We start from the raw sequence: 27,916 nt of genomic DNA, 5'->3' as shown, positions 1-27,916 counted from the left end.
CTGACTTTTCCAACTTCTGTTTTCCATTTGTCACCCATCATATGACCATGACTTTAATTTTTTCTTCTCTTGTTATCAAGAAGTTAAGCACTTTCTGGAATAAGGCATGATATGAATAAATAAGCCCATACAAAACAGTAAGGGCTCGAAAGAGTTTGTTGAATAAGTCACTACTTGAATGATTCATCTTTCGGTCGGTCCCAGCCAGGGCCTTGCACAGAGCAGGTGTTCAGGAAATGAGGGGCAGGATGATGGAGTGGAAAGTGACAGTTTAGAGATAGGGAGACAATAGCCCTGTCATTTCCTAGTGACTAGAACCTTAAGCAAATTAAGTTCTCTTAATCTCAGTTTCCTCATCTGCAAAATGGGAATTGTCTCAGCACCCACCTTATCGGAATTGTGGGAGAACTGAATGAGATTAGGGATTGGAAAGTGCCTGGTACATAATAAGCACTTACTAATAAATGGCAACTGTGATTATTCATAAAAACACCCTCATATATGACGTCATTATTTAACAGTCTAATTAATAAGGTGGCAGCATGAGTGAGGATACTCTCGCTCTGCTCAAGCCGGTGAGAGTCTGACAAACAAGCTTCACGTACCCACCGGGGGAATAAAACAGAAATGTGTTCCGGCTGTCCGTCCCGGGTCTGCTCACCACACGCAGAGCATAGCTGGTGACAGTGCTGCCGGCAGGGAATTTCCTGTCTAAGTCTGCGGCTGCCCCATCACTTTCTTCCCAGCATGCGCAGGGGCTGAAGACCCTGTCTTGCTTCCCCAATCACTCAACTCTCCAGCCCTAACACTGTACATCCCTTTTTTGGAAGCCTCTGGTAGTTTTCTCCAAGCTTTCCAGCTCCTTCCATAGCCCTGCATCGTGTCTCTCTTTAAGGGAGCAAATTTATCATGAGCAGTCACTTGCCTGGTTGCTCGATGGATGCACCCACATTTGAGGGAGTTTATGTCCTGTGGCATTCAGGGGGCGCACTCACAGAGGACTGAATGCTGAGTCTGGAGGGCATTCCTCTGAGGGGGGGACGTCAGTGCAACAGTCGGGAATGGAACCCTCTAATACCTGCGCGGGGAAGGCTGTTCATCATAGATCCTTGCCATGGAAGGTGGCCTACGCTTAATTTATGGTCTGCCTCAGTGCTGAGATTTATTCAGAGGGGGCACCAGTGTGTAGGTAAGAGGTTTCCAAAGCATGGTCATGGACCGAGAGCATCATGGAAACCTGTGATACGTGCAAAGCCTCCTGCCCCACCCCAGAACTGTGGACTCAAAAACTCGGGGTGGGGGCCCCAGCACTCTGTTTTGGTCAGCCCTCAGGGATGCACAGCCAGTTTGCACACCCCTGGAGTAGTGGGAAGGGCAGAGCCTGGTTCCAATTCTGAGCCTCAGCCTCCTTGTCTGTGAATAGGGGCGATGATGTGGCAGTGGGCTTCTGTAAGGGAAATGAAATTAATGTGGAGTGCGCCTGGCACATGGCTAGTGCTCAGAAATTCCTTCAGCCGGTCATTCAGTCATTCGTCAAACCAACTGTGAGGGTCAGCCATGACCTGCTACTATTCCGTGATCCCCACGGAATCAATCATGGACCCCAAGACCAGGGCTCCAGCAAGGAGGAGAAATAAGACGTTGAGGGAAACCTGATTGGAAAGGTTGGTTGAGGCCCTGAAGCCAATCTTAGGATTTTTATTTTAAATGTTTTTATTACTTTTCTTCAACAAAGCAACAGGATCCTCGTGATTCCAGTACCCCCTGGGTCCACGTGGCCCCTTCTCTCCATGCCAGCTTCCAGTCCCAGCGGGCAGGGGGCGCTGTTGGAGGAGAAGCTGCCGAGGGTCAGTGACACCCCCAGGCAGAGTAAGTGTGGTCTCCAACACTCCCTCCCCTCGCTGGCCTTGGCCTTGCTCTGGCAGAAGGCAGGGAGGGAGGCCCTTATCAGCTGGGAGGCCCCCACTGCCTGGGGAGGGGCTGGCACATTCCAGGAAGAGGCGCCTGGGAGAGCAGCACCATGTGGTACTCTCCCAGGCCGCTCACATGTGCTGTGGGTGCTGGGCAGCCTGGGCCCATCCCCAGGGCACCCTGGCAACCAGCTGCTCCCGTTTTAGGCCCTGGCCGCCCCACACTACAGGAGGCTCATGGATTTGTGTTCATTTATTGTCTGTGTCTGTGCACTTAGGTGTTGAACTGATCACCAAGACTGAGCACAGTGGATGTCAGGAGGATTTGCTGGGTGAACACCCAATAAGTGACTTACAGACAGAAGGCTTTAGGGATTCTCCCCTGAAATAAACCCGGCACAGAATTCACTGGAACAGCCTCTTCCTGGAATCCTTCTGTGGGTCAGGATCTTACACTGTAACAACAGCCAGGAACTGGCTATCCACATTTGCCCATGACGACAGATTGGGCTCAGAGCTGGCAATGTGACTTGTCTAAGGTCACACAACTAGGAAAGAGCAGGTCAGGATCTGAAACCATGTTAAAGGACCCTGAGTCCAGTGCCCTTTCTATCCAAGGGCCAGAGGGCGGGGAGCCCTGCTGAAGCGTTAGTCTGGCCTGACCTCCTAGGGTTTTCTCACGTGGATCCCAGAGTTACTAAGACTCATAAAGTAGGAACTGGCTGACTCCTTAAGAAAACAAAGCATAGAAACCTCCAGCAACCTTTTTCCCCCCAGCTTCATTGATGTGTAATTGACAAATAAAATTGTCAGAGGTTTGTGAGTTTTCAAATTTAAGGGAACGTGATTGCCTTAGAAAGGAGTCTGTGATTTTCATGTTGTTTATGTAATAGCTATAATGGCATAATTGCTTGATCAACAAGATTTTTGGGTAAAACCCTCGAAACTCTCTAGTTAAAATGAGAAACCCAATACATATGGAGGTCTGTTACTACTATTATTTAACATTGATCTGAAAGTTTTAGCTACTGCAATAAGATGTGAAGCAAGCTGGTGGTGGAAGAAAGACAATACTACTTCTTAAGGACTCTAAAGTTGGAGTTTATATTAAATATCTTACTTTAATACTTGTAGTACCTCAACAAGGTAGATATTTTATGCATTAGTAATATTTTTTATATATTAGTATTATTTACCTTTCATACTTCTAAAGAGGTCAGGTGTTTGGTGCACTTACCATAGGGCTTTGTTGGAAGATAAACTATAAATGTTTTAAATCACTGTCTCATCCTGCTGTTAACAGCCCATAAGGTCACTCATAGGTGATTTGGGAATCCCCTTACCCCGTGCTCCTACTTTTCAGCAGATGGAATTGTGCTCCAGTCTACCCGACCTTTCCTTCTGTCTTTTCCTCTGTTGTTCCGCCTCACAGACCATACCCTAAGCCAAGACTGCTTCCCATCTCTGCAACTTTACTCCCCCCCACACCCTTCTTCTGCATCTCAAAATACTTCAAGGCTGAGTTTAATTGCCACCTCTTCCACGAAGCCCTCCCTGCTTCACCCAATGTGTCTGGAATCCTGTGCTTTCTCTGAGCTTTTCTTATGCATCACTTGCAATGATCTACTTATATTCAGTGGGTTCCCCCACTGAATGAAGAGTTTTTTGAGGGTAGGGTACACATCTTACCTCTCCTTCCCTAGGGTCTGGCACAGTAGATCTCAATAAATCTTTACTGAAAGACTGGCTGCCTCTCAAACTGTTTGTAGAAAGTCTGTGTCACTGCCCATCAGAAATAAGCCACTAAAAGTGTGGAGTAATAGTTGTCCCTAGCAGTAGCTTGTCCTACGAATCCCTTGTTAGCTTGGGGCTCAGTGAGTAGGGATGAAGACGTTATTGTCAGAACACCAGCTTGAGGCGGAAGTCCCCATAAGGTGTGAGGCTAGACCTTCCCTTGTTATTCACACTTGTCAAGGAAGCAAGTCAGTCACCATTAGTGACAGGCTGTCAGCAGTGGGGACAAGGAAAAGGAGCCCTGACACGTTGGTAGCCTGTCACGCATGGCAAAATGCCATCGCACTACAAAGCACCAGTGCTCCATTATTGTATTTGGGCCTCCAGAAAACCCTGTGAGCTGGGCAGGACCGGGCAGGATGTGTCCTGGTTTTCAAATGAAGAGGCTGAGGCAGGATGGGATACCAGGTTTGGACTCAGGTTAGATCTGAGTTTTCTGATACATCGAGCCCACTGAGCTGTGAGGCTCTCTCACCTCTTTTGTGAGGACCTTCTCACAGATGCTGGGCTAGGGAGAACAGGCAGAGCTGCTGACACATTTTACAGAGCAAACCCCGAGCGTGTGAGCAGTGAAGCTAGTTACAGCTTTGCAAGTAGAAAAAGAATAAGCTGCAGGGAAGGCTGAGGAGCAGGGGGAGGAGGGGAGAAGGCGTGAGGTCCTGACCTGGAGCTCTGAGCAGCAGCATGAAGCCTCAGGGTATCTGGGAAGTCAGGCGAGGGTCCCCGTAGGAGTGAGTTGTATGAGACCTCCAAGGTGAGAAGGCAAGCATGGGCCGCAGCCGGGACAGGTAGGCAGTGGTGCCGGAGCCTTTCTCTCTCCAGTCTCTCCTGTTCTAGCTCCTGTGAGGTCCACAGAACCCAGCAAGGGAGGCAGGCTGGGCTGCTTCTCCCCATTACAGAGAGGAGAAGACTGAGGCAGCGAGGGAAGTTCCTGCTGCACACCAGCCTGGGATGTTTACCTGCAAAACTGGCAGCAGCACCGAAAGCGCAGCAATGGGCTTTTCAAACTTGGCTTAGTTACAACCAACTTCCACCACCATACACTTCATGAAAACTTCAAAAGAGATTTCTTAAAAAATTCTTTCTTTGATTTTATACAGATTTCAAAGGACAACCTCTACTAGTGGCTCAGAGACCCAGAAGTGAACAAGAGAAGTGAATACCTCGGTTAACCAGGTGACATGGGATTCTGGAAAGCAGGAAGGTGGGGCCCCCAGGCAGGCAGTGGAGAGTTTATGCCTCTCTGCTTCTTCACGCTCCTTCTGGATGCCCCTAAGAGCTCATTACCTGGAGGAGGCGAAGGGGAGTGTGGCTGGGGAGGCACAGGATGCAGGGCCTATGTGTGCTTCTGCATGTAGGGAAGTTGAGCTGCCAGGCCTGGGTGGCAGGTGGCATGGGGGCCAGCTCAGCTCACCTGTTGCTACAGAAGGTGAGTGAGGAACCCGCATGTTCCCAGAATCCCTGCAGGCACTAGTCTCGCCTGGGCCAGGAGGCCTAGAATTAGATACTTTCTCGGATGGAAGGAACCTTGAAGGTTTTTAAATCCAACCCCCAATTTGATAACTTTCCCCACCTCCAGCATAGCCTCTGGCTTTGCTTGCTTACCTCCAATGATGGGGAACTCAGTCTATGCCTGGACAGACTGAATTCACATTGGCACCCTGTCCCTTCTACCCCCTGGTTCTAACCCTGGGCAGAAGACAGCAACCATGTTTGCATTTCTCCATGGTGGCCTGCAGGGACCTTCCCATGCTCAGGTCCTACATCTCCAGCCTACCATCCATGCCCCAGGCCTCGTCCCCATTCCCTCCCTATGTTGATCAGAGTCCACCTCAACATTCAGGGCTGGAGCAGCTCCGGGGCCTCCAGTGTTGTGTAGTCAGTGCAGAGGGAGCAATCCTGCCACCATCTCCTCTGGACCATGTGCCTTGTAGGCCCAGCCCAAGGTCCCACCACCCTAAGCTGATGGCCGCCACAGTCCACCTGTCAGCCCTGCTCAGATCACGCCAGCCCCCGCCCATCACTGTGCCCTTGCCCTGGGATCTGAGCACCAAGGGCAGGACCTCAGGTATCTTGCTGGACCCCCAGTCAGGGTTGGTGCTCCCTGAGGACGCAGGTGCACCCTGAGCGCCCTAAGTACTTGTCTCCACGATGCACTTAAGGAACATGGTGTCGTCCTTCACGTAGGCATGCTTGGGCGACTGCAGCCTGCTGAGGGGGAAGAAGAGCGGGCAGCCGCTGGCCACGTTGGTCTCATTCTGGGGCCGCTGGAAGGAGGCAGAGTTCAGGTCAGGCCGGAAGGCATCAATGGCATGCTCACGGTTGTTCTGGTCCAGCAGCATGAAGGTGACCTGCAGGGTGGGGGCAGGTGAGAGGCCGGGCCTTGGGCAGTGCACCAAGCAGCTCAGAGCCAGGTCTGTGTCTGCCACCTGTGTAGCCCCTCTGACCTTGAGCTCAGGCTGCTCAGGAGTCAAAGAAACAATGTAAGGGCCACACCTGGTTGTCCTGTGATTAGGGGTCAGCCATTCTATCCAATAGGAAGGGGAAATCTGGATGCCACAGTCCATTTTGTTGGCTGTTGGGGGCTAAAGTTGGGACTAAGCACTGACAAGAAGCGGACTCATAACCTGTAATGCCCTTTCCTGCTCTGCGATGTTGGATCGTCAACTACGCTGGAACCTCCCCGGTAAGGTAGGGGGGCAAGAACAGACAGGCCTCCTGCTAAAGGGCTGTCAATCAATGCCCGGAAATGTGCATGGAGCTGTGTCTGCACAGGGCAGATACATGTACCCCCAAGAAGCTGATGATCTCAATGACACAAACCCTCTCCCCTGGGGCCAGTCACGGGAATGCCCATCGGGACATGAAATGGCTTCCCTTCGCCCACCATGGTGCTTCTCAAACTTGGCTGCACTTAGAATTCCCTGGGAAAGTTTTAAAAATCATGATGCTCAGGCCTCACCGTTTCCTGTATGAATCTGAGTCATTGGTCATTTTAAAAATCTCCCCAGCAGGTGTGGGAACCACTGACCTACTGACTCAGATCCAGACCATCATGGCACTCCCACTCTTTTAAACCTTTTTAATAGATTTTAGCTTTTAGAGTAGTTTTAAGTGCACAGCAAAATTGAACTGAAAATAGAGAATGAAAAATCCTCTGTGCTCTGCCTACTCATCCCTCCCCCCTCAACCCCTGGCAACCACAGGTCTCTCTACTGTCTCCATAGTTTTGCCTTTTCTAGAATGTCATATAGTTGGAAGCATACAGTACGTAGCCTTTTCAGATGGGCTTCTTTCACTTAGCAATATGCATTTAAGGTTCCTCCATACATTTTCAAGGCCTGATAGCTCATTTCTTTTTATCACTGAATCATATTATATTCCATTGCCTGGATGTCTCAGTGTATTTATCCATTCACCTACTGAAGGATATCTTGGCTGCTTCCAACTTTGGGCAATTATGGATAAAGCTGCTATAAATATCCATGTGCAGATTTTTGTGTGGACCTGTTTTCAACTTATTTGGTAAGTACCAAGGAGTGATTTCTGGGTCACACGGTAAGAGAATGTTTAGTTTTGTAAGAATCTGCCAAACGGTCTTCTAAAGTGTCTGCACCATTTACATTCCCACCAGCAATGAATGAGAGTTCCTGTTGCTCCACATGCTTGTCAGCGTTTGGGGGTGTTGGTATGTTGGATTTTGGCCATTCCAATAAGTGTGCGGTGGAATCAGCCTCCTTCCCTTTTTCTGAAAATGCTGCCAGTTCAGGTTAGCCCCACAGCGCCTCCTCCAGGAAGTTTTCCTTATTCACCCCACTGTGTGAATTTCATCTTCACATGCCTCCCAGTGGTGTTGGTCCAGGCATTTTTGCCCCTGGATTATGATGCTGGAGGGAGCCTTGGCTACTACATATGAACTCGGGCTCCTGTTTTATAAGAGGGGAAATGGATAACACAGAAAGGGCAATGGACTTGCCCAGGTCACTGGGTAGTTCACGGCGAGACCAGGACCAGGACCCAGGTTTCCCCCAGCCCGCTCCCATTCCCCCCCCCCACCCCAGCCATACCTTGTTCCGGAAAGGCCACGGCAGCAGGGCATCATACTCCCCTTTCATGATCACGATAAAGAGCGACAGGTGGGTCTTCTTTCCCGTCCCATCCCCATTCAGGTAGAGCCGAAGGCACAACTTGTAGCCGTACTTGGACGTGTAGAAAGCTGAAACGCAGAAGCCAGAGTCGGCACAGAGGCAACTGGAGCAAGCTGGACTTCGCAGATAAGGAGCTGGGACCAGCGGTTAGGCACGCCCAAAGTCACTGGCTCAAAACCGAGAAATCTGGGGTTGAAGCTAGCATTCCTCTAGATTATATGCAGTCCAAGAGGACCCGGATCTTGGAGACCAGCTAGCCCAGTGGCTGTCAACTGGCCATCAGAATCACAGATGGCCAGGCCCCACCCCCGGAGATGCTGACTCAGTAGTGCTGGGGGAAGACTGAGAATGCATGTCTGACAGGGGATGGGAACGCTGTTGGCCCTGGGACCACATTTTTTATTTAACCGACCTGCATTTGGTAGTTGGGAAGCAGAGCCCAGGGAGGGGAAGTGTGCTGGGGGCGGAGCCAGGATTAGAGGCCAGGCTTCCTACTTCTATCTGCTGCCCTAGGCCAAGTGCTTGCGGTCTCTGGGAGGCTGGGGGAGGGTGGGAAGCTCCTAGTTCTGCCAGGCACCCTTGGCAAAGGCTCCTGAGGGACGAATCACCCCCCTGGTGTCTAAGCACAGGGACCTGTGGGTTCTCCACCTGGGCCGCTGAAAGGGCCATGCAGTGTGGGTTCCAATGGCTGTCACCACAAGGGCTCCTCTGGGAGTGGTGACAGTGTGGGAGGGCCGGCAGGAAGGGGTGGAGGAGGGATGGGCTGGCTGTCTGACTCATCTCTGCCCCTTACGTTTTGATAGAACAGGAAGCCAGAGACACTGTTTGCTTTGTCCCTCTTTGGAAAGAAGCGAGGAGAAAAAGCCGCGCTTTTCTTGGAGGTGAGTCCACCCCACGAAGGGGGCTCCCCCCGCTCCTTAGGAAGGCGGCCTAGCTTTGGGACCCAGCCCTGCTCTGTGGTGTGGAGGAAACACTGAGCCGCTCTTTGCCCCAGCCCTCTTGCTCTTGGGTACATCAGATGTGGTGGTGGAAGGAAAGGTACGAAGCTGGGGCAAAGGTGACAGGTCATTCAAATTGTCACCTGAAGAAATCCTTAATGACCCACCCATTTACTTAGACACAGGTGAGTGAGGCACACCAGTCTGAGCACTTTATACACAAATATACACATTGTTATAGAAACAGGTGTCGATTAATGAAGGGAAACATCTACCGAGTACGTGCTTTATGCAAGACATTGTACCAGGCCCTGGGGCCCCAGAAATGAATAAGAGCTGCCCCGATATTACACAATATTCCCTGACGCACTGCCCACAGTCACACACTTAGTCCTCCACTTGTCCTATTTCAGACCACTGGCTCTCTGGGGCCATTGGAACCCATGCTGTGTGGCCCTTTCAGCTGCCCAGGGCCCCGTGGTACTTACCTGTGAGAATCGTCCTCTGCATCCTCTCATTTGCTCTCTCTTTCACATCTGATATCCACACAGTCAATAACAATTTTACCCCTATCTTCAGAATGTGATTGACATTAGCAGGTGTTAGGCGTGCCCAGTTCCAATAGCCCGCGCGCTATGTGGCTGAGCCAGGCACCTACCTGCTCTGTGGTCTCAGCATGCCAAGCGCCTGAATGGACACTGGCCTAACTGGACACAGCACGGCTCTCACAGAGCTGGCTGTTCCCCCTGCTTGTTTCCTGGGCCCAGTGGGGCCTGCCTCCCCCAGTGGGTCTCTGTGCTCCTGGGGAGGTGTTACCTGGGGAGAAGAGGCTGACAGTCCTGCCGCAGGCCGACTCATGGCACCGCCTGGTGACATTGGTGATCTTCCACAAGAAGGTGCCATCAAAGGAGGCCTCCTCCATGAGGCGCAGGTTCTGCTCCAGCTTGCCCAGGGCCTGGTCTTTCTGGGCCAGTGTCTGCTGCAACTCCACCACCTGTGGGGAAGCCCATTCAGCCAGGGGCACCAGACCCGGCTTGGGGAGAGGGTGGGGAAGGTGGGCTATGGGGACAGATCTGCCCAGAATATGCCTTCCTGACCATGTCACCCTCAGGCATATGCATCTGTCCACCTGTCCTTGCACGCACTATCCCTCCTGCCTGGAATTCCTTTCCCTTCCTTCTCCACTGGCCAACTCCTATTCATCCGTCAGGAACCTGGCTCACACAGCCTTTCCTCTGGGAAGCCTTCAACCACTGCCATAGCCCAGCTGGTTTCTCTCTCTCATCCATGTTCTTACAGAGCCCTTACAGCAGTTAGATGAGATACCTTTTTCTGCCTTGCTTACCTAGTGGTCTCCCCCACCGAGGTCTGGGCCCATGCTCATTTTCTCTCTGTGTCCATGCCTTTCACAGTGCCTGGCATGTAAGACTAGAGCCAGGAAGTTTGTTGGTAAAAAGACATAGTCACTGCCCTCTGGGAGTCCACCTTCTAACTGGGGGAAGAGTTTCGTAACTAAAGGCTCTACTTGGTCACTTGAGCCCAGTGCCTGGCCCTTCTGGTAGGTTTCCCATTGACAGTTGAAAGAATACAAATTTATTCTTGGGTATTCTCAGTTAGGGAAGTCAGGAGTGGAAGTTAGTGTTCTTAATGAAATTGAATCCCTAAGGTTACCGATGAGAAAGTTCAAGTCCTGACAGGGAAAGTGACTTGCTCAGACCTGTACAGCAACTTAATGGTGTAGCTGCAACTAAAATTCAGGCCTAACTTAACATGAGACAGTGATATAATGTTGCTGAAAAATAAGAAAGAAAAGACAAAAGCAACATTAACATGGTGACTGGTTAAATTAAGAAAAGTATAAGCTCTGGAACAAAGGAGGATACAGTCCTGCTCAAGCAAGAACTGTCAGACAAGTGGATTATCTGGAGTTGATCTGGTACCACCACTCTGAATGTTTGGAATCCTTTAGAGACTGAGCCAGAGCATATGAGAACGGCACGAAACAGTGTGCTGTGATGAAGGGGTGGAAGTACCAGAGGCATTTAGCCTATAGAAGGAAATACTCAGGTAGGATATAATCACTGACTGCTCATCTCTGAAGGGCTTCAGTGGGGACTAGAAGGCAGATTTGTTTTATGGACCCTAAGGGCCAGGGCCAGGAACAATGCAGGGAAGACACAGAGAGGCCAATTTCAGTTTAGTAAAAGGAAGACCTTTCTAATAGTGAAGAATGTCCAGCAATGGAGTGAGCTGCTTGTGGAGGGAGTATCCTATTACAGGAGAAGTTCAAGCAAAGGAAATGAAGCACAGGCCGGATGGGGGTGGGGGGCATGTTGACCTTGACTATAACTTCTGACTCAGTATTCCTCCCAGAAGGTCTTGGGACACAGGACACAGACTTTCTGGTTGGGGCGTGACTGCTCTGAGCAGGGAGAATGCTTAGGAGGAAGGCAGGTCCACTGGTCTGGAGACAAGATGGGTGAGCGGGGAGCCCCTGGGCCAGCCTTGAAGGCAGCCTCGCCTGTCATGCGCACCCTCTGTTCCAAGCTCAGGATGTGCTCCCGGTCCAGCTGGCTCTGGTGGATGGAGGCAGCCAGGGCCAGGTGGGAGGCCTCCACCTCCTTGTTGAGGACGGCCACGATGTTCTCAAACACGCGCAGCTTCCCCTCCAGGTCGGCCAGGAGCTTCTCCTTCATGAAGTGCTGCAGGGCCAGCTCCTCCTGGCTCTCGGAGCAGGGTGCCCGGTAGCAGTCCACCTCGAGGTCCCCAGCCACCTCCACGGCCGCCTGTAACTGCAGGTCTGACAGATTCTGTTCCAGGGCTATGGGCCGGGACCCCAGGCCAGAGCCCAGCTGGGCTTTCCACTGTTTCATGAACCCCAACAGCAGGTTTAGGTGGGTGGCCTGAGAGGTGGCCTCATGCTCCTGCATGAACTTTGGGCTCCCCTGCCAAGAGAACGGGGATGATCAGTAAACACAGAGAAGGTGGAGGGAGTACCAGGAGGCAGTGGAGGTCCTGCCACCAAAGGTTCCCAAAGAAAGTTAGATCCATTCACCCAGCAAAGGGGAAGTTGCCTTGTGTGCAGGGAGAGGAATTCAGAGAACCCTGACGTCAGACATGCCCACAGTGGGCCATGGGCACCGCAGCCTCTACAGCAACAATTCTGCCCTGAGCACAGTGATGGTTCAGGACCATGGAGAGAGGCACGGAGGGGGGTCATTACAGTGATGCTACAATGTTGAGATGAGACATTCAGAACTTTCCTGAGTACGGAAATGATTTACTAGTGAGATTTGTTGCTTGGGACAGTCGTTAATGTCAGGGACATCCAGAGGAGTAGCTTGATGTTGTGGGGAAATCCTGGAGGGGCTGAAGTGGGGAGAGCCAGTGGCCTAGGACTGGAGCGGACTTTCTCACACTCACATGCTTACCTTGAAGAAGCAGCCAACACCTGCAAAGGGGCACTCAACTCCATCTACTGCCACCTCCGGGTGATCCTGGAAATAACAACACGTCACTGGATGTTATGGGTGTCCTGGTGGCGACCACTGGGGCTCGCTGCAAAGCACCAGGGTCCAACAGGGCGTGAGCTGGGCTGGGCCACATGGCTTTGCACATGCTGTGCCTTCAGCCTGGCTGACTCCTTTCCACCCTTTAAGTGCCAACCCTTCTGTGACCCTCCTTCAAAACAGGATCAGGGCCCCTGCTGTGATCCTGGGAAGCCCTCCTACGTCTCCTGTCAGGACATGATCCACACAGCCCTGTAATCAGTATTCACTCTTTGGTTGTCCCAACTGGTCTGGAGGCTCTGTGAGGGTCGCAGCTGTGTTCCCAGTGCTGAGGGCAGGGCCTGGCGCAGAGGAGACACTCGGGACATGCCGGTTGCATGAGTGAGCATCTTCTCCCTCCTGAAGCTCATGGGGACGCTCCTCACAATGCCACCTGCATCACTTCTTGGCAATCCATCCTTGATGGAGGTGTGCCTGCCCTGCACTGCTCTCCTGGATGACACACAGCCCGAGGGCAGGGATTCAGAAGGGTCTCGGTACTCAACAGCAACTTGACAATACTATTAACCCATCTATAGGTCTGAGGAGTTTACAAATTGCTTTCAGGGTCACAGTTCTTTCTAGGGCCCCTAACAACACTGTGGGGAAGGCAGGGTAGGTTTTTCATTCTCACTTTACTGATGAAGAAACTGGGGCTCACAGAAGGGAAGGGATTTGCCCAAGAAGGAACAGAGAGGAAGCAGCAGCATAGCCCCAGGGCTCTTTCCACACCCCATCACTACGGATGACCCCCGAACAACACAGGTTTGAACTGCATGGTCCACTTATATGTGGATTTTTTTCAATAAACACTGGTACCATTTTTGATCCGCAGTTGGGAGTCTGTGGATGCAGAGCGCCAACTGTATGCATCGATTTACACCATTTTATACAGGGGACTTGACTATCCATGGATTTTGGTATCCACAGGAGGCCCTGCAATCAATCCCCTGTGGATAACGAAGGACTACTGTAGTAGTTAAGTGTTTGGGGAGTCAAAGGTTATACACAGATTTCCGGGCGGACGGATGGCTCAGTTGGTTAGAGCGCAAGCTCTGAGCAACAGGGCTGCCGGTTCGATTCCCACATGGGCCAGCAAGCTGTGCCCTCCACAACTACAGTGAAGACAATGAGCTGCTCCTGAGCTGCCAGTGAGCTCCTAGGCAGCCGGATGGCTCAGTTGGTTAGAGTGTGTGCTCTCAACAAGGTTGCCCATATGACTGCCGCAAAGGATGGTGGGCAGCGCCCCCTGCAACTAAGATTGAACACGGCACCTTGAGCTGAGCTGCCAAGGGGCGGCCAGATGTGCCCCCCGCAACCAGACTGAAAATGATGACTGGACTTGGAGCTGAGCTGCACTCTTCACAACTAAGATTGAAAGGACAACAACTTGACTTGGAGCTGATGGGTCCTGGGAAAAACACACTGTTCCCCAATAAAGTCCCAGAAATACACACTGTTCCTCAATAAAGTCCTGTTCGCCTTCTGTTCCCCTTCCCTAATAAAATCTTTTTAAAAATAAAAAAATAAAAATAAAATGTAATTATACTTAAAGTATTCAATATGTCAATAGACTTTCATAAAACTTGCGAACTAAATGTAAAATTTAAAAAAAAGAAAAAAGTTATACACAGATTTTATAAGGTGTGGGAGGGGGTCGGCATCCTTAACCTCTACATTATTCAAGGGTCAATTGTATCTCTTATCAAGAGCAAGCCCATGCGGGACTGGGAGAAAACTTTTTCCAAAACATATATCTGGAAAGGGCTTGTGTTCAGAATATATAAAAAACTCTTACAATTTAGTAATAAGACAAACAACCTAATAAAAATAGGTAAAATACTGAACAGGTACTTCACAAAAGGAGGTATACAAATCACAAGCCCATGAAAAGATGCTCAACATCACTAGTCATCAGAGAAATGCAAACTATAATGAAATACCACACTGTCTACTCACTAGATGGCTAAAATAAAAGAAAGACAACACCAAGTTTTGGTGAGGATGGGAGGAATTGAACTATATTAATGTTGCTAGTGGGAATGGTATAGCGACTTTGGGGAAAAGAAATCTATGGAAGTATCTCATAAAGTTAAATCATACTTACAAAGTAACTTCCTTATAAATCATGCTTATAAAGTTATCATACAAACCACACATTCCACTTCTAGGAATTTACCCAAGAATTGAAACATATGTTTATGTGTGTATGTGAAGGCTCGTAGCAGCTGTGTGAATAAATAGCTCAAACTGGAAGAAATCCAAATATTCATCATCTGGTGAATGGATAAACAAATTATGGGTTTTTTTTCTAGAACACTACTCAGCAATGAGAGGGGCTGAAACATGACACGCGATAACATGGAGAAACCTCAGAAACATTACGCTAAAGGAAAGAAGTCAAACACAAAAGACTACATACTATGATTCCATTCTTGTGTGATTCTAGAAAAGGCAAAACGACGGTGACAGAAAGACTAGTGGCTGTCTGGGGCTGCAGCTGGGGGAGGCTCACCAGGCGTACAAGGAAGCTTCTTCTGGTGCAGAAAAAAACACTCACCATGTTGACTGAAGTGGTCTCACAATTTTATAAATTTACCGGCATTTATCAAACTGTACACTCAAAATGAGTGAATTTTATTGCATATAAATGATGTCTTGATTTTCAAAGATTTTTTTTTTAACGAATAATCTAATGGTGCAAAATGGAAATTTGGATTAAAAAAAAAGAGGGGAGGACAGAGGTCTTTTGGGCTGAGCAAATACAAAGCTACACTAGTTATCATTCTTTAAAAGCAAAATAAATGAGAGCTGTGGGCTTAATGAGAATGGTTGGCTTGGGACACAGAAAGCCCAGCAAAGGGCCACCCCCTCTTCTCCCCTCTACCCAGGGGCTTTCAGCACAAGTTGTTCCCAACAAAGAATCGAAAACAGATGTTTCATTGGGGCAGCCTTGGCAGGGAGACCGCACTGGCTTTGGAAAGTGTGCAGTGACGCAGCCTCTCCCAGCAGGTAGCTAGCTTCCTGACCTGTGGGAACAGCAGAGGGATTGAAGCTAGGTGAGGACCTGGTTCCTGGTGAATGGACTCAGGCCCGAAAACTCCCTGCAAGTCCATGATTCGAATCCTCTGCAGCTCTAAGCTGGAAGTGAGAGTCATGGGAGGGATAAAAAGGTAGAAAAGATAAAACGGTGGAACTCCAGAATCACCCCGCAAGTGAAAGGGCATGTGTTTTTTGGGCAGCTGAGCCTTCACTGGGATGGTGCAGTGAAAAGCCTGTCGAAGGGTGGGAAGTGCTCTATGGATGTTAGGGTCCTCCTTGTTGTGATGTGTGGATGGGTGTGGGCCGTGACCAGCCTCCCACGGCTGACAGAGGAGGGCAGGGGTCTCCCCATCAGTTCATCAGTCACTCACTCCTCAGGCTGCCACAGGAGTTAAGGGGGTGGGCTCTGGAGCCAGCCTGTCCGGGTGCAAAGCCCATTTTGGTCACTTCACATATGAACCGTGTGGTCCTGGGAGGGTATTAACCTGTCCATGTCTCACTTTCCTCCTCTGCAAAATGGGGATAATAGAGTTATTGTGAGGATTAAATGAGCTAATACATGTAAATTCTGGTGTTAGTTACCTATTGCTGCTATAGTAAAATGGCTTAAAAGAACACAAATTTATTATCTTACAGTTCTGTAAATCAGAAGTCCTCACATGTCAGGTGTCAGCAGGATTGTGTTCCTTCTGGAGAATGCAGGGGAGAATCTGTTTCCTTGTGTGTTTTTTTCCAGCACCCAGCAGCCACCTGCATTCCTTGGCTCATGCCCCTTCCTCCATCTTCAAAGCCAGTAGCACAGCATTTTCCCATCTCTCTCTGACTCTCTCCTGTCCTCTCATGAGGACCCTTGTGATTGCACTGGACTGACCTAGATAATCCAGGATAGTCTCCTCATCTCAAGATCCTTAATATCATCACATCTGCACAGTCCCTTTGCCACTGTTATGGGCTAAATTGTATCCCCCCCTTCATTGACATGTTGAAGTCCCAACCCGCGCAGGAATGACCGTATTTGGAGACAGAGAATTTAAAGAGGGAATTACATTAAACCAAAGTCATTAGGGCGGACCCTAAAATAGTATGACTTGTGCACTTATAAGAAGAGAAAATTTGGACACAGACATGTAGGGAAGACCATGTGAAGATGCAGGAAGAAAATGGCATGGGCATCTACAAGCCAAGGAGAAATGCCTCAGAGGAAACCAACCCTGTCGTGAAATTCTTGCCTGCAGAACTGCAAGAAAATAAATTTCTGTTGTTCATGCCACTCAGTCTGTGGTACTTTGTCATACCGCCCGAACGGCTACGTATAGCCATGGAAGGCAACATGTGCCCAGGTTCCAGGGATTAACGTGTGGTCACCTTTGGGGAACACCATTCTGCCTAAGGCAGTACTCAGTAAGTGTCAGTCGTTATTAGTAGTATTCCTGTGGATTAAGCACTGCCCTAGGGACACCTTTTTTCTCCCCCAATGTCTGTCATATACATGCCTCCCAGTTAATTCTCATATCTCAAACACTTAATAATTCATTCTGTAAAAGCCCATTTTCCCGTCGGATTTCCTTGGGCTGGTGAGGAGCCTCCCTAACTGTGTTTTATTTATCCAGGACTAACGCGTTTTTGCGTGCTATCTCACAGGATGCTTGCAATCGTCCTTTGAGGCAGGCAGGGTGGGATGACCTTCACCTTAACACAGATGGGAAAACTGGGTGACTGGCTCGCTTCAGGACACACCAGGCTTGCACACTTGAGGAGCTGGCTGAATCCAGGTCTTCTGTCCCATAGTTATGAGACCTTGTGAGGGCTCGCTGCTTTCCCTGCACCTGTGTGAGCACTGCTCAGTCGGACCTCACGGTACCGTGAGGAGGAGGTCGGGCCTTAGTGGTCCTGCTTCTCCTATGTAGGTGGGAAAGCCAAAGCTCAGGGATGGGCAGTGACTTGCAGGAGGCAATGCACGTTCAGGGTAAAGGAGAGGTAGAGGCCAGGGGCCTGGGGTCCATGTCCAGGGTCCTTCCTCCACACCTGGGAGTCCTTGCTTTGATCAAACAGTAGCCTTGCCTAAAAGCTGGGGACTGGGGACAGGAGAGGGCATCAGGCTGCAGCTGCAGAGGGAGGCTGGGGCATCTGTCCTGGGCCAAGCCTGGTGTACGTCTGCTGCCACAAGCACCCCTATGAGTGGCCTCATTGCTTCAAACTGCTAAAAATGAAATTCGCAGTGGAATTTCCTCTGAGGAGGAAACAGAAACAGAGAAAACAAAATCTCAGCCCTGAGGGAACACTTGTCCTTCTGTCTGCATGCAGGAAGTCTGGGGGGGGGGGGTGCGCTCCCAACTACCCTGCTGACCTGGCCCTTTGTGACGGGCTCAGCAGAGTCCCATCGAGGGGCCCCCACTCAGGGACCTGTGGGTCTCTGAGAATGTGAGTGTGAAGAGGGTGCAAGGAACATGACAGCCTCCTCTGTGAAGCCGCTGCACAGAACAGAGGGTCTGTAGCGTGCCAGGTACTGCCCACACCACTGTGCTGGGCACAAAGACCACCTGAAGTTTTGGATACTGGAGGGGCTGTTTCTGCTCAGGTTTCAGCTGGTGCTGAGGCAGAAGTACTCTGCTGTGACAGGGCACACCCAGCCAGTCTGCCTCTGCTCACCAGGTCTTGCCCTCCTCTGGACCGGGGACAGTTTCCTCTCTGGCAACCTCTGCTCAGCTCAACTGCCACCTCCTCCAGGAAGCCCTGACTGATTCTTCTGGTTGAAAGTGGTCATGCCCACTCCTGTTTTTCCATAGCATTTGGTGGATTCCAGCACTTAAGGTTGACTATGTTATTTAAACCTTCATAAAACATTTGGGGGTGATGTGCCATTTGGAGGCAGCAGAGGAGAAGATGCCACCAGCCTAGGAGGCAGGAGTGGGAGCCTGGCTTTGCCTTCCCCTGCCATATGACTTTGATCCAGGCACACCTCCTCACTGAGTCTCGATATATCACTTCATGGTGAAGTAGAGATATCACAGGATATCACAGGATCAATGAGGTTATAGATGTGACTGTCAAGCTCAGAAGGGTAAGGGTTCGGGAGTTCATATCTAGGCAACACACGTCAAAGGACATAGATGTGTAGAGACTGAGGACAGACTCCAGGGATGTCAACATCTTTCCACACATGAGGTCGGACAATTAAGTTCATGAACTTGTTGCAAAGATGTTGCTAACCTTTTTTTGATATCAGAGGGATTATTCATTATGAATTTGTACCAGCTGGACAGTTAACAAAGTTTACTATTTGGAAGTGCTGAAAAGGCTGCGTGAAAAAGTTAGACGAAAACGACCTGAATTTTTTGCCAATAATTCATGGCACTTGCATCACAACAATGCACCAGCTCACATAGCACTGTCTGTGAGGGAGTTTTTACCCAGTAAACATAAAACTGTATTGGGACACCCTCCCTACTCACCCGATCTGGTCCCCAGTAACTTCTTTCTTTACCAGAAGATAAAGGAAATATTGAAAGGAAGACATTTTGATGACATTCAGAACATCAAGGGTAATACGATGACAGCTTTGACGGCCATTCCAGAAAAAGAGTTCCAAAATTGCTTTGAAGGGTGGACTAGGCACTGGCATCAGTGCATAGCTTCCCAAGGGGAGTACTTCGGAGGTGACCATAGTGATATTCAGCAATGAGGTATGTAACACTTCTTCTAGGATGAGTTCGTGAACTTAACTGTCCAACCTCATATGTAGGACAGCCTCAGAGGACAGGAGGCAGACTGACTTGACTTTTGTGGCCTTAAGAGAGACGGGCTTCAGCTCAGTACAAACAAAGAGGAAAATGGTACAATAATCAGAGTACCCCCTGGTGGAAGCGGTCAGTTCATGGAGGAAGGAGCTCCCTATCACTGGAAGGACATAATGTCACCTGGCAGGAATCCAGTACAGAACGGAAATTGGACTAGACAGCTTGACCTCCTGTCATTTTCTGATTCTAGAATACATTAAGGCATTATTGTAAGCCCCTGGCAGTAGATGCCAGCTTGCTTTTGACCTTGAGTGGCCTCAGAAGGAAGAGAGAGAAATAATCCCATTCACAGGGTCTCAGGCAGACAGAACTGAATGTTATTTTCCAGCCGCCAGGTCGTCTACTACTTCATTGTCACTTCTACAGGAAGGCCATTCCAGGCAAGAACCAAATCTCTAACTAGGTCAATAGTAATCCTTTAATATCTGCTTCTTACATTACCTAATCGGTCCATGGCTCTGAGCACTTCTCGGAGAGATACTAATCTAATGACATCAGAGGATGAGGACAAACTGATAAGCAGATGGCATGGAAAGTGTCTGCTAGGATGGGCACCTTTGGACTTAGCTCAGTTGGTCTCTGGCCCCGCCCCTTCACCCACCTCCATTTCCTAGGTTTCCCCAGATGCACAGACAAACTTCACAGTTACCACATACGAAAGTGTTGACTTATAATCAGCTGCTTTTCTTTGGTCAAAAGTCCCCCAAAGTTCCTATTAGGTCAGGAGCTGGAGGAGTCCCTGGTTTTTCCACTCTGTGGCTTTGTGCAGGAGTCAGTCCACTGGTTCATCCTGCCTCCCAGCTTTCCCCTGGGGGTGCAGTGATGACCACATCAGGCGGGGAAGCCAGGGGTGGAAAAAGGTCCTGTGCTTGCCTGCCCCCTAATGTAGGCAGCACTCCCTCCCACCCTGCAGCCTCTTACAGTGCCTGTAATGCCACCATTAGAGTCCCTTCATTGGGGTTAAGGCAGCAAGTTGCAAACTGTGCTCTGCTGGGCCCCAAGGTCCTCAGGGGCAAGGCAGAAGAAAGAAGTAGGGTAACTAAGAGAACAGGGTTCCAGGCTCTCCTTTAATCAGAGCACTGCCACCGTCATCTGATTTCATGTTAACCAAGATGAATTAAAACCACTGGATTAAGAGATATTAAAACATCTCTTATCTATGTTATCGAAGATGTGTACAATGACTGTGTATGAATTTTGTTAAGAGGCAAGCATAACACAAGTTAAAAAGCACATTCAAGCAGGCAGGGGCCGCAGGAAGCATCTAGCCCATGCCCTCCCTTCTGCAGGTGGAGCACAGTGGCCCAAAGAGAGAGTTGTGGGTCTGCTCGTGTCTCATGCTTAGTCCACAAAGACACCCAAACAAGGAGGCTCAGGAAGTTATTCCACGGATCAGTTTATCCTATCAGCTCTCTCCATGCCGTGGAGTGAAAATTCTGGGAAAATGCTTTGGAGCCTTATCATCGTTCCCTTGAGGGCCTGTAGGGGAGGGGCTGATGAGAAGGGGATGGGTGAGCCCTCAAAATCATTTCTGGGTGGGGCAGGAAATTCCCCCAACTCTCCGAAGGAGAGGAGGCAGAGCGAAGGGAGAAGGTGGAGACTTGCCTGCCTCTGGTTCCTACAGATGGGAAGGACAGCGGCCCTGCCAGCCATTGGCTGGTAATTTGGACAACAGAAGTCCTGAAAAGGTCTTGCAACTTAGCTTCTTCACTTTGCAGAGAAATAGGCACAGGAGTCATCTCGGCCATGCAATGATTTACACAGAGCCATCCCTGGACACCAAGCTCCTGACCCCTGGGCCGCTGCAAGCGGGGAGCTTTGGATGAAAGGAGATGGTGCCTCAAGTGAGGACAATGGGGGGCTGAGCAGCAGTGAGACCCTGGTCACTGGAAAGCTCTGCACTGAGATTCCCCAGTGGGTGTCAGGGCCTCATGTATAAGATAAGAGGGTCAGATTTAGAGCAGTCGTTCTTACAGCTTTGGACTCATGGATCAATACAAGTTTTATTTACTTTTTTAAACTGGGACGTTAACATAAAGATTGTCATCTTTTAATTTTACCAAGTAAAGGCTTTCCCCCAAATCCTATTATTTACTATTACTATCATTTCATTTATACAAAGACAGATAAAGGAAGAGCATAAATCTCAGAGTAAAGATTCTATACATGGAAAAAAATTAGTTTTATAAGAAACTCACTACAATTTCCTTATTTTTATCATTGTGTAATGAGCTGGTGGGAATAGACCAGTTCTGGTCAGCACTGGGCTCTACAGTGACCTGTGAGTGTCTTTCCAACCCAGAAGGGCTGGGTTCTAAACTGTGGGGTCTGAGAATGTCTGTGGCCCCTCCCATTTCCAAAGCTCTCTCTTTCCTGGAGCACAGCTTGGCAGAGCCTGAGCAGAGAGCTGAGAATGACCTCTCCCTGTCTGAGGGCAAACAGGGCAGGAAGAACTCTCTAGATCAACAGTTGGCAAACTTTTGTTATAAAGTGCCAGACAGTAAATATTTTGGGCTTTGAACCTTCTGTTGAGACTCAGCAGCCATACACAATGCCTAAGTGAGTGGGGGTAGCTGTGCACCAATAAAACTTTATTTATGGACACGGAAGTTTGAACTTCATATAATCTTCATGTGTCACAAAATATCATTCTTCTTTTGATTTTTTTCTTAATCATTTAAAACATAAAAACCATTCTTAGCTCGTGGGCTTGTACAAAAACAGGTGGCAGGCTGGATTTGGCCCGAAGGCCCCAGTTTGCGGACCCCTGGTCTAGACTGTTGTTCTTATCCTGAATCTGTCACAGATCCTCCAGGTGGCTTTGGGCAAGTGGCTTCACCAATATGTTGTCAATCTCCTCACTGCTTACAAACCAAATTCACTCTAGACTTAAGACAAGGAGGGAGATGCCTGCCAGGGATGATGCAAACAGCTGCCAACTTGGCCTCAACCTCGACAAATGGAGAATAAGGACAAATAGCGTTTCCCGGCTGTGCCAACGTACCTTCTCCTGAGACAGAAGGCTTCCTGGGCTAACAGACTGGGGGTCATGTCCTCTGCATTTGGCACAGATCGGATCCTCGCCGTTCCTGGGTACACACGGACAAATCCAGCTGAGTGAGGCATTTTCAACTCCCAGGCACCAACCTCCATCCTGATAGCTCCAAAACCCTTGCCCAGCATGACATCAATGAGCGTGCGGGTCCACAATCCCAGACCTACCATTCCCAAACCTTGAAAGCACTGGGCACCCAATGTCTTCCTGTAGTTTGCAGTGAGCTTCTTTGGCAGCTAAACCTGACCCTAAGTGACTGGGGCTATTATAATCCCTACTTATCCCATTTAGTGTGAATATTTATGTTTCACTGCAGAAATACTGATAGGCTTGATTATAAGGTGCTGCTCCAATCCCCACTGGAAGAACTGCGTAGTAAGGCACTGACTTGCTTTTCTGAAATCTGAACAATTTCTGCATTCCAAAATTCATCTGAGCCAGGGGTTCAGAGAAGGGATTGTGGGTGTGTGGCTCTATTTGCTCTTCTCAGCTTCCTCTATTTGGTTTTAGTCTTTTGGTTTTAGGAATTATAGATGATCATGACTGATTAGGACAAAAAGGCGCCTCAGAGAACACCCAGCCTGAGGGTCTTAACAAGGAATGAGTGTCACTCTGACTGGGTGACAAATGGGCCTATGGGCTTTTCCAAAGCTCCCAAGTGATTCCGGTCCACAGTCAGAGCCACGGTTCAGGCCCATTTTACAGGGAAAATGAATGAGGCCTCGGAGGACGTCTGGATTGGCCAAGGGTAGAGATGGTCAGGAGCAGAGCTGGGCAGAGCTCTTCACACGTCAGACCGGGGTCCCTTCGACAACCCCACCTCTGCCAGGTTTTGGAAGAATGAGAGGGAAGCCAAGAGGCCCAGTGCAAAAGCCTGAGATGAACCCAGAACAATCAGATTGATGGTAAAACCAGTCAAGCTTGGGCAACCCCACTCCCACAACCTGGCCTTTCCACAGCCACAACCTCTCCCTTCCTTTTCACAGCCTGCCACTGAGTCACAGCATTTGAACTTCTCAAATAGGCCTGATTCAGGTTTCCCATCTGAAGCTGCAAAGCCCCAAACAAAGGTCATGCTGAGTGGTGCAGGGCAGTTAAGGAACACGTGCCAGGAAACTGACCTGGGCAAGCTGACTTAATCTCTCCGTTACTGTCCTCATCTGTAAAATGGGATAATAGCAGTATTCACCTTTCCAAGGCTCTTTTAAAGATCCAAGGAAAGAGTACTTGGCACACAGAAGGCACATAATAGTTGCTTAAGGCAGGATGCTAATGATCATAGTGATGTCACACATCTCTGAGATATTTATATTTTAAATATACATATCTTTGTCCTCTTTAAAAGAGTTCTCAGCAAACAGTACAAGTTGATGTGTGATATTGTGGAAGGAGATACATTTGTATAGCAGTTCATTACTTCTATTCATTATTACAAGAACTTTTTGGAATATTATTGATTGGGCCTTGTAACAATCCTGGGAGGTAGAAAATAGCTTTATAGGCATTTTACAGACAAGGAAGCCGAGGCTTTGAGCCATGAAGTAATTTGCACCCAGCCACACAGTAAGCAAGGGCCTGTGGCCTGAGGCTGTCCTTCACCCTGGACGGCTTCCTGCTGTGGTAGATGACATCTGTCTGTGGCTACTTTTCCTTCCACCCATAGTCGGAGGGGCAGTGTCAGGAACTGCAAGGAAAAGTGTGGGGAAACTGAGGCCAGGAGCGGTGAAGTCACTCGCCAAAGCCTCCTATCAGGGGTCCCTCCCCGGCACCTTCTTTCGCCCCCCACCCTTTGCCCCTCCAACCCCTCACCTCACGTTCTCAGAGAGACAGGCAGTGCAGCAGAGAGCCCTGGGCTCTGATGGGTCCTGGCAGACGGTGGGGGGGCACCCAAAGGGAAACTCGTTCTCATCGGGGGCTGGGCGGGGGCTGCTGGCTGAGCCTGAGGCCATCTTGGGGTCCCACGTTGGCCAGGGGGCCCGACTAATCTCCTCTGCGGAGTGGACCAGCCCGGTGGAGTCTGTGCTGAATGAAGAGGTTAGTCCTGGTGTGGGCCACTCTCTCTGGTGAAGTCTGATGACTATCTTCTCGCTTATGTGGTCCAACGTCACAGCTGAGTCACAGCAGGAATGAGGCAGGAATTACCCTTTGTGGTGAAAAAAACCCCCTGGATGCTGACTGAAGCCTCTTGGAGTGTCCAGTCATTCTTTAGAGTGAGAGACAGCAGAGAACGAATCAGAGAGAAAAAACAGTGGTGTCACGGACTTTCAGGAACCACAGTCTGAGTCCCCCTGCCAGAGAACACCAGGCTGCCACTGGCTTCCTCCACTTCCTCCCTGGGTGACATCGGCAGAGAGAGCCACAGATGGGTGGACTTGTCTGTATTCCCTGGGACCTCCAAGCAGCCTGGAATTCCAAGCTCACTGCTTGGTGGAAATCCCCAGGGTCCTGGTGTCAGGTCCAGAAATGCAAGTTCCAGGCGTTTTAACTCTGCTGTATCCAGTGTCTTAGGTAAAAATCACTTCCTCACAGTGGGTCTCGGTTACCCCATCTGTAAAAACATGGAGATGCAACAGGTGGTCTCCAAGGTTCCTCTGTGCTCTAAGATTCTGGGACCCTGTGGCCAAGGCAATCAGAGGCAGGAAGAGACCTCCGCTGGCCCAGCCCTGCCCGGGCATTCCTCATCAGTCACCATGAAAACACAGGGCCCTCCCCTCCTTTCAAGTCCAAGACGTCAGAACCATATACTGCTCAGGGCCCTCCTCCCATGGCCCCATTCAGGAAGTCATGGGTGGGCACATACCCGGGACAGGCAACACCACTTCCTGGCCCTGAGGAGAACAAAGCTCTAAATAAATACAAGGCCACAGGGAGTCGGTCTTAGAGGCCAAGTGGGATGCAGATCCACTGTGGTGGGGGAACCTGGCTCCTGGTGCACCCACTGTGGGCTGGGCAACATTTTCCTTCCAATTCCATAGAGCAGCCTGCTGAGAATTCTGGGCCAAGTATAGGCTCAAAGAAGCAATATGCCTGGTCCAAAGTCACACAAGCCCTGGTGGTGAGACAGGATTTGCACCAGGTCTGTGGGACTCCACCTAGATGAGAGACGAGAGCTAGCCCCATGGGGGAGTCTACAGAGCCCAGCATGGCGGCCAGGCATGCAGCTGCTGTTTCCTCACCTATCAAATGGAAAAGATGATCCCTTTACATTTTTCTATCGTGCTGGGCTGCTACTAGGGGTTTTGCAAACTTTCACAGTGGTTTCAAATCATGGGCTATGAGATCTGACAGATCTGAGTTGGAATCCTAAATGGTGGACATTTACTAGCTGTGTGTCCTGGGACAAGGTCTTCAACGTCTCTGAACCTCAGTTCTGGCATCTGTAAAATGTAGATAATAATCATACCTACTTCACTTGACTGTTGTGACGATTAAACGAGATCATGGGTGAAAGTGTGGCATGGTGCACAGTCCAAATGTGTTGCTTGAAAGGCTCTGTCATTGTATTCTGATGGCCACAGCCCTTCTAGCTCAAGATCAGGGGAAAGGATTAAAATGGTAAGTTATGCTTATAGTGTTTCTACATCCATCAACTTTACTTGAGCCTCACAAGTGGGCAAGGCAAGTCAGATGTTGTCCTCTGACCCCAGATAAATTCAACTGCCCTCTTTCTCTGGAGTGCTACTGGGGCTGCCAGGGGCCGCTGGCATGGCCCCCTGGCACTGCAGTGTAACCAGATCTCCACACTCCCCTGGGCCAGCCCTGGCCTGGCCCTCTCAGCAAATGACCTTGAGGCCTACTTCCAAGAAAAGACAATCAGAAAGGCGCTTCCTTAACCACAGACCCTAAACTCGCAAACTTCCCTGCATCCCACCGGGTTCTTCCTTCGCTTGCATGGACAGGCACCCAAGACTTCTCTCCCCATCCAAGTTCTGGGTCCCTTTCTTCCCAGTGACTTTGCTCTCCCTTCTGTCTTCAATGTCTCCCTCTCTACCAGCAACTTCCCATCGGCCTGAAAATATGTATGTCCTAGCTGCTCCAATAATCAAAGTGAAAAATAACAGGTACTGCTTTCTAGAGCTGTGTGAAGCACTTATACAGGCACCACCTCATCTAATCTTCAAATGAACCTTATGAAGCAGGTATTGCCATCATTATCCCCACGGTATTACAGATGAGGGAACTGAGGCACAAAGAGGGTAAGCGACTTGCCTAAGGTCTCAGAGAGAGTGAGCGGAGATTCCTGAACCTAGAGCCTGTGCTCTAACCACACCCCGTGCTTTAGAAGCTCTTCACCCTCATCCCAAATTCCTCTCCCAGCTACATTCTGTTTCCCCTCACTGTAACAGAACTTCTAGAAAAGATTGTCTACACAGCCTCTCCGACTCCTCACTTGAGTGTCCACACAAACATCTCCCTAAGATTCTCAACTGTCGAGGTCGCCAGACGCCCTGCGCCTGTCCCAGTTTCTATTCAACCAGCCTTCAGGCCAGCCCTTGACACCGCTCTTGGCCCCTCCTCTCGCATTCCCTTCATCCCTCGGCTTCCCACAGCCCTTCCGTAACTCCCCCGCCCACCTCTTGGCTGCTCCTTATCTCGCTTTGACTCCTTTCTCTTCCACTCTGACCCTCCCTCGGTCCCACCTTCGTGTCTCCACCCGCGGGGTCAGCACACCTGGAGTCCCTCTGCATCATGCCCCCATCTCCCCAGCCTTCCACCTGTCTTTCGGGGCGACCCGGACCAGACCCCACTTCCCCTGGGAGTCTCCGTAGGCCGCCCCCGGGGTTGGATGCCCGGCTCTGCGATCCCAGGCCGCACACAGCACCCTGCCTCCCCGCTCGGTGATGCCGGATTGCCTGCCTGCATGTCCCTCAACCCCGTTAGTGCGTTCCCCGACCCCCACCCCCAGAGCAGGTGACTGTCGTCTCGTCACTGCCACCTCTCCAGTTGACTGCGCAGACTGCAGCGCCCGTGACCATTGAAGGATGAGCGAAGCCCAAGGGGAGCCCCGGGCCCGCAGGAAGGGCTGGGGCAGTGAGTCCCGGGTGGGCTCGGCAGTCGCGATTCCAGGTCCCCGGCCGCGCTCGGTGAGGCCTGCACTTGCGAGCAGGAGTTAGGGTGTCCCTGGCCCGGAGCGCGGGGGCGGGGGCAGGGGTACCGCTCGCAATCCCGGGGTGGGGTGGGGGCGGGATGGGGGCGGGGTGCAGTGCAACCAACCTCGGCATCGCGGCCGCCGCGGCCTCCCCGCAGCCGGGCGGGAGCTTCCGGTGGGGCACGGAGGACGTGGCCCGGGCAGCGGAAGCCTGGGAAGACCGGGGCGGGTTCTTGCAGCCCGAGCCCGCACCTCAGGCAGCCCTGGGGGTGGGGCCAGCGCCCCACTGTTGGGGAAACTGAGGCCCAGGGCAGGGTCTGTTCTCCCACTGGGGACTGACAGGCTTCCATTCTCCTCCTTCCTGCGCCGTGTTCCTGGGACAAATGAAAGACTCGGTAAAAAGTTCGCAGAATAAACGAATACAGACCTGGGACTTGAACCCCCCACCCTCATCTCCTGCCCTCCTGAAACCCCGCGTAGGGATGCAGAAAGCCATAGCGGAACCTCTTGACCTGCTTAGATTTGTGCAGAGCCTAGCACCGTGCCAGGTTCGTCCAAGCGTGTTGGGTTGGAACGGTCAGAAAAAGGATGGTAC

General features: G+C 50.4%; 1 protein-coding gene across 7 annotated transcripts; it reads right to left on the bottom strand.

The window, feature by feature from the left end:
- Positions 1-4,767: 4,767 nt before the first annotated feature.
- On the bottom strand, positions 4,768-27,694 carry TRAF1 (TNF receptor associated factor 1). Of its 7 annotated transcripts, none has more exons than XM_074330938.2 (9): positions 27,169-27,397; positions 25,636-25,755; positions 24,042-24,780; positions 22,182-22,266; positions 12,222-12,287; positions 11,325-11,735; positions 9,607-9,784; positions 7,772-7,920; positions 4,768-6,055 (listed from the first exon to the last, which is right to left on the bottom strand). In XM_074330938.2, the coding sequence occupies exons 3-9, from the start codon at positions 24,179-24,181 to the stop codon at positions 5,837-5,839; spliced, it is 1,248 nt and encodes a 415-aa protein (XP_074187039.1). In that variant the 5' UTR covers positions 24,182-24,780; positions 25,636-25,755; positions 27,169-27,397; the 3' UTR covers positions 4,768-5,836. The 7 variants fall into 7 exon arrangements, with proteins under 7 accessions (XP_074187039.1, XP_074187040.1, XP_088648859.1 ...); XM_074330939.2 differs by having other exon boundaries at positions 25,640-25,755; XM_088792733.1 differs by lacking the exon at positions 27,169-27,397 and adding an exon at positions 27,133-27,149.
- Between the last annotated feature and the right edge of the window lie 222 nt (positions 27,695-27,916).

The sequence above is a fragment of the Rhinolophus sinicus genome, chromosome 16 (genome assembly GCF_057876585.1).
Source record: "Rhinolophus sinicus isolate RSI-liver-muscle chromosome 16, RSI-T2T, whole genome shotgun sequence".
Lineage (NCBI taxonomy): Eukaryota > Metazoa > Chordata > Mammalia > Chiroptera > Rhinolophidae > Rhinolophus > Rhinolophus sinicus.
Note: the sequence above shows the minus strand (reverse complement) of the source record. Positions and strands in the feature narration are given on the sequence as shown.

Bases quoted from the DNA above. Each gene is read 5' to 3' on its own strand.
- TRAF1 (XM_074330937.2), bottom strand. From the start codon at position 24,181: ATGGCCTCAGGCTCAGCCAGCAGCCCCCGCCCAGCCCCCGATGAGAAC. The intron at 12,288-22,181 runs GTACGTTGGCAC...TGTTATTTCCAG, and splicing joins GCCTTCTGTCTCAGGAGAAG to GATCACCCGGAGGTGGCAGT. The intron at 9,785-11,324 runs GTGCGCATGACA...GCTTCCCCACAG, and splicing joins TCCTGAGCTTGGAACAGAGG to GTGGTGGAGTTGCAGCAGAC.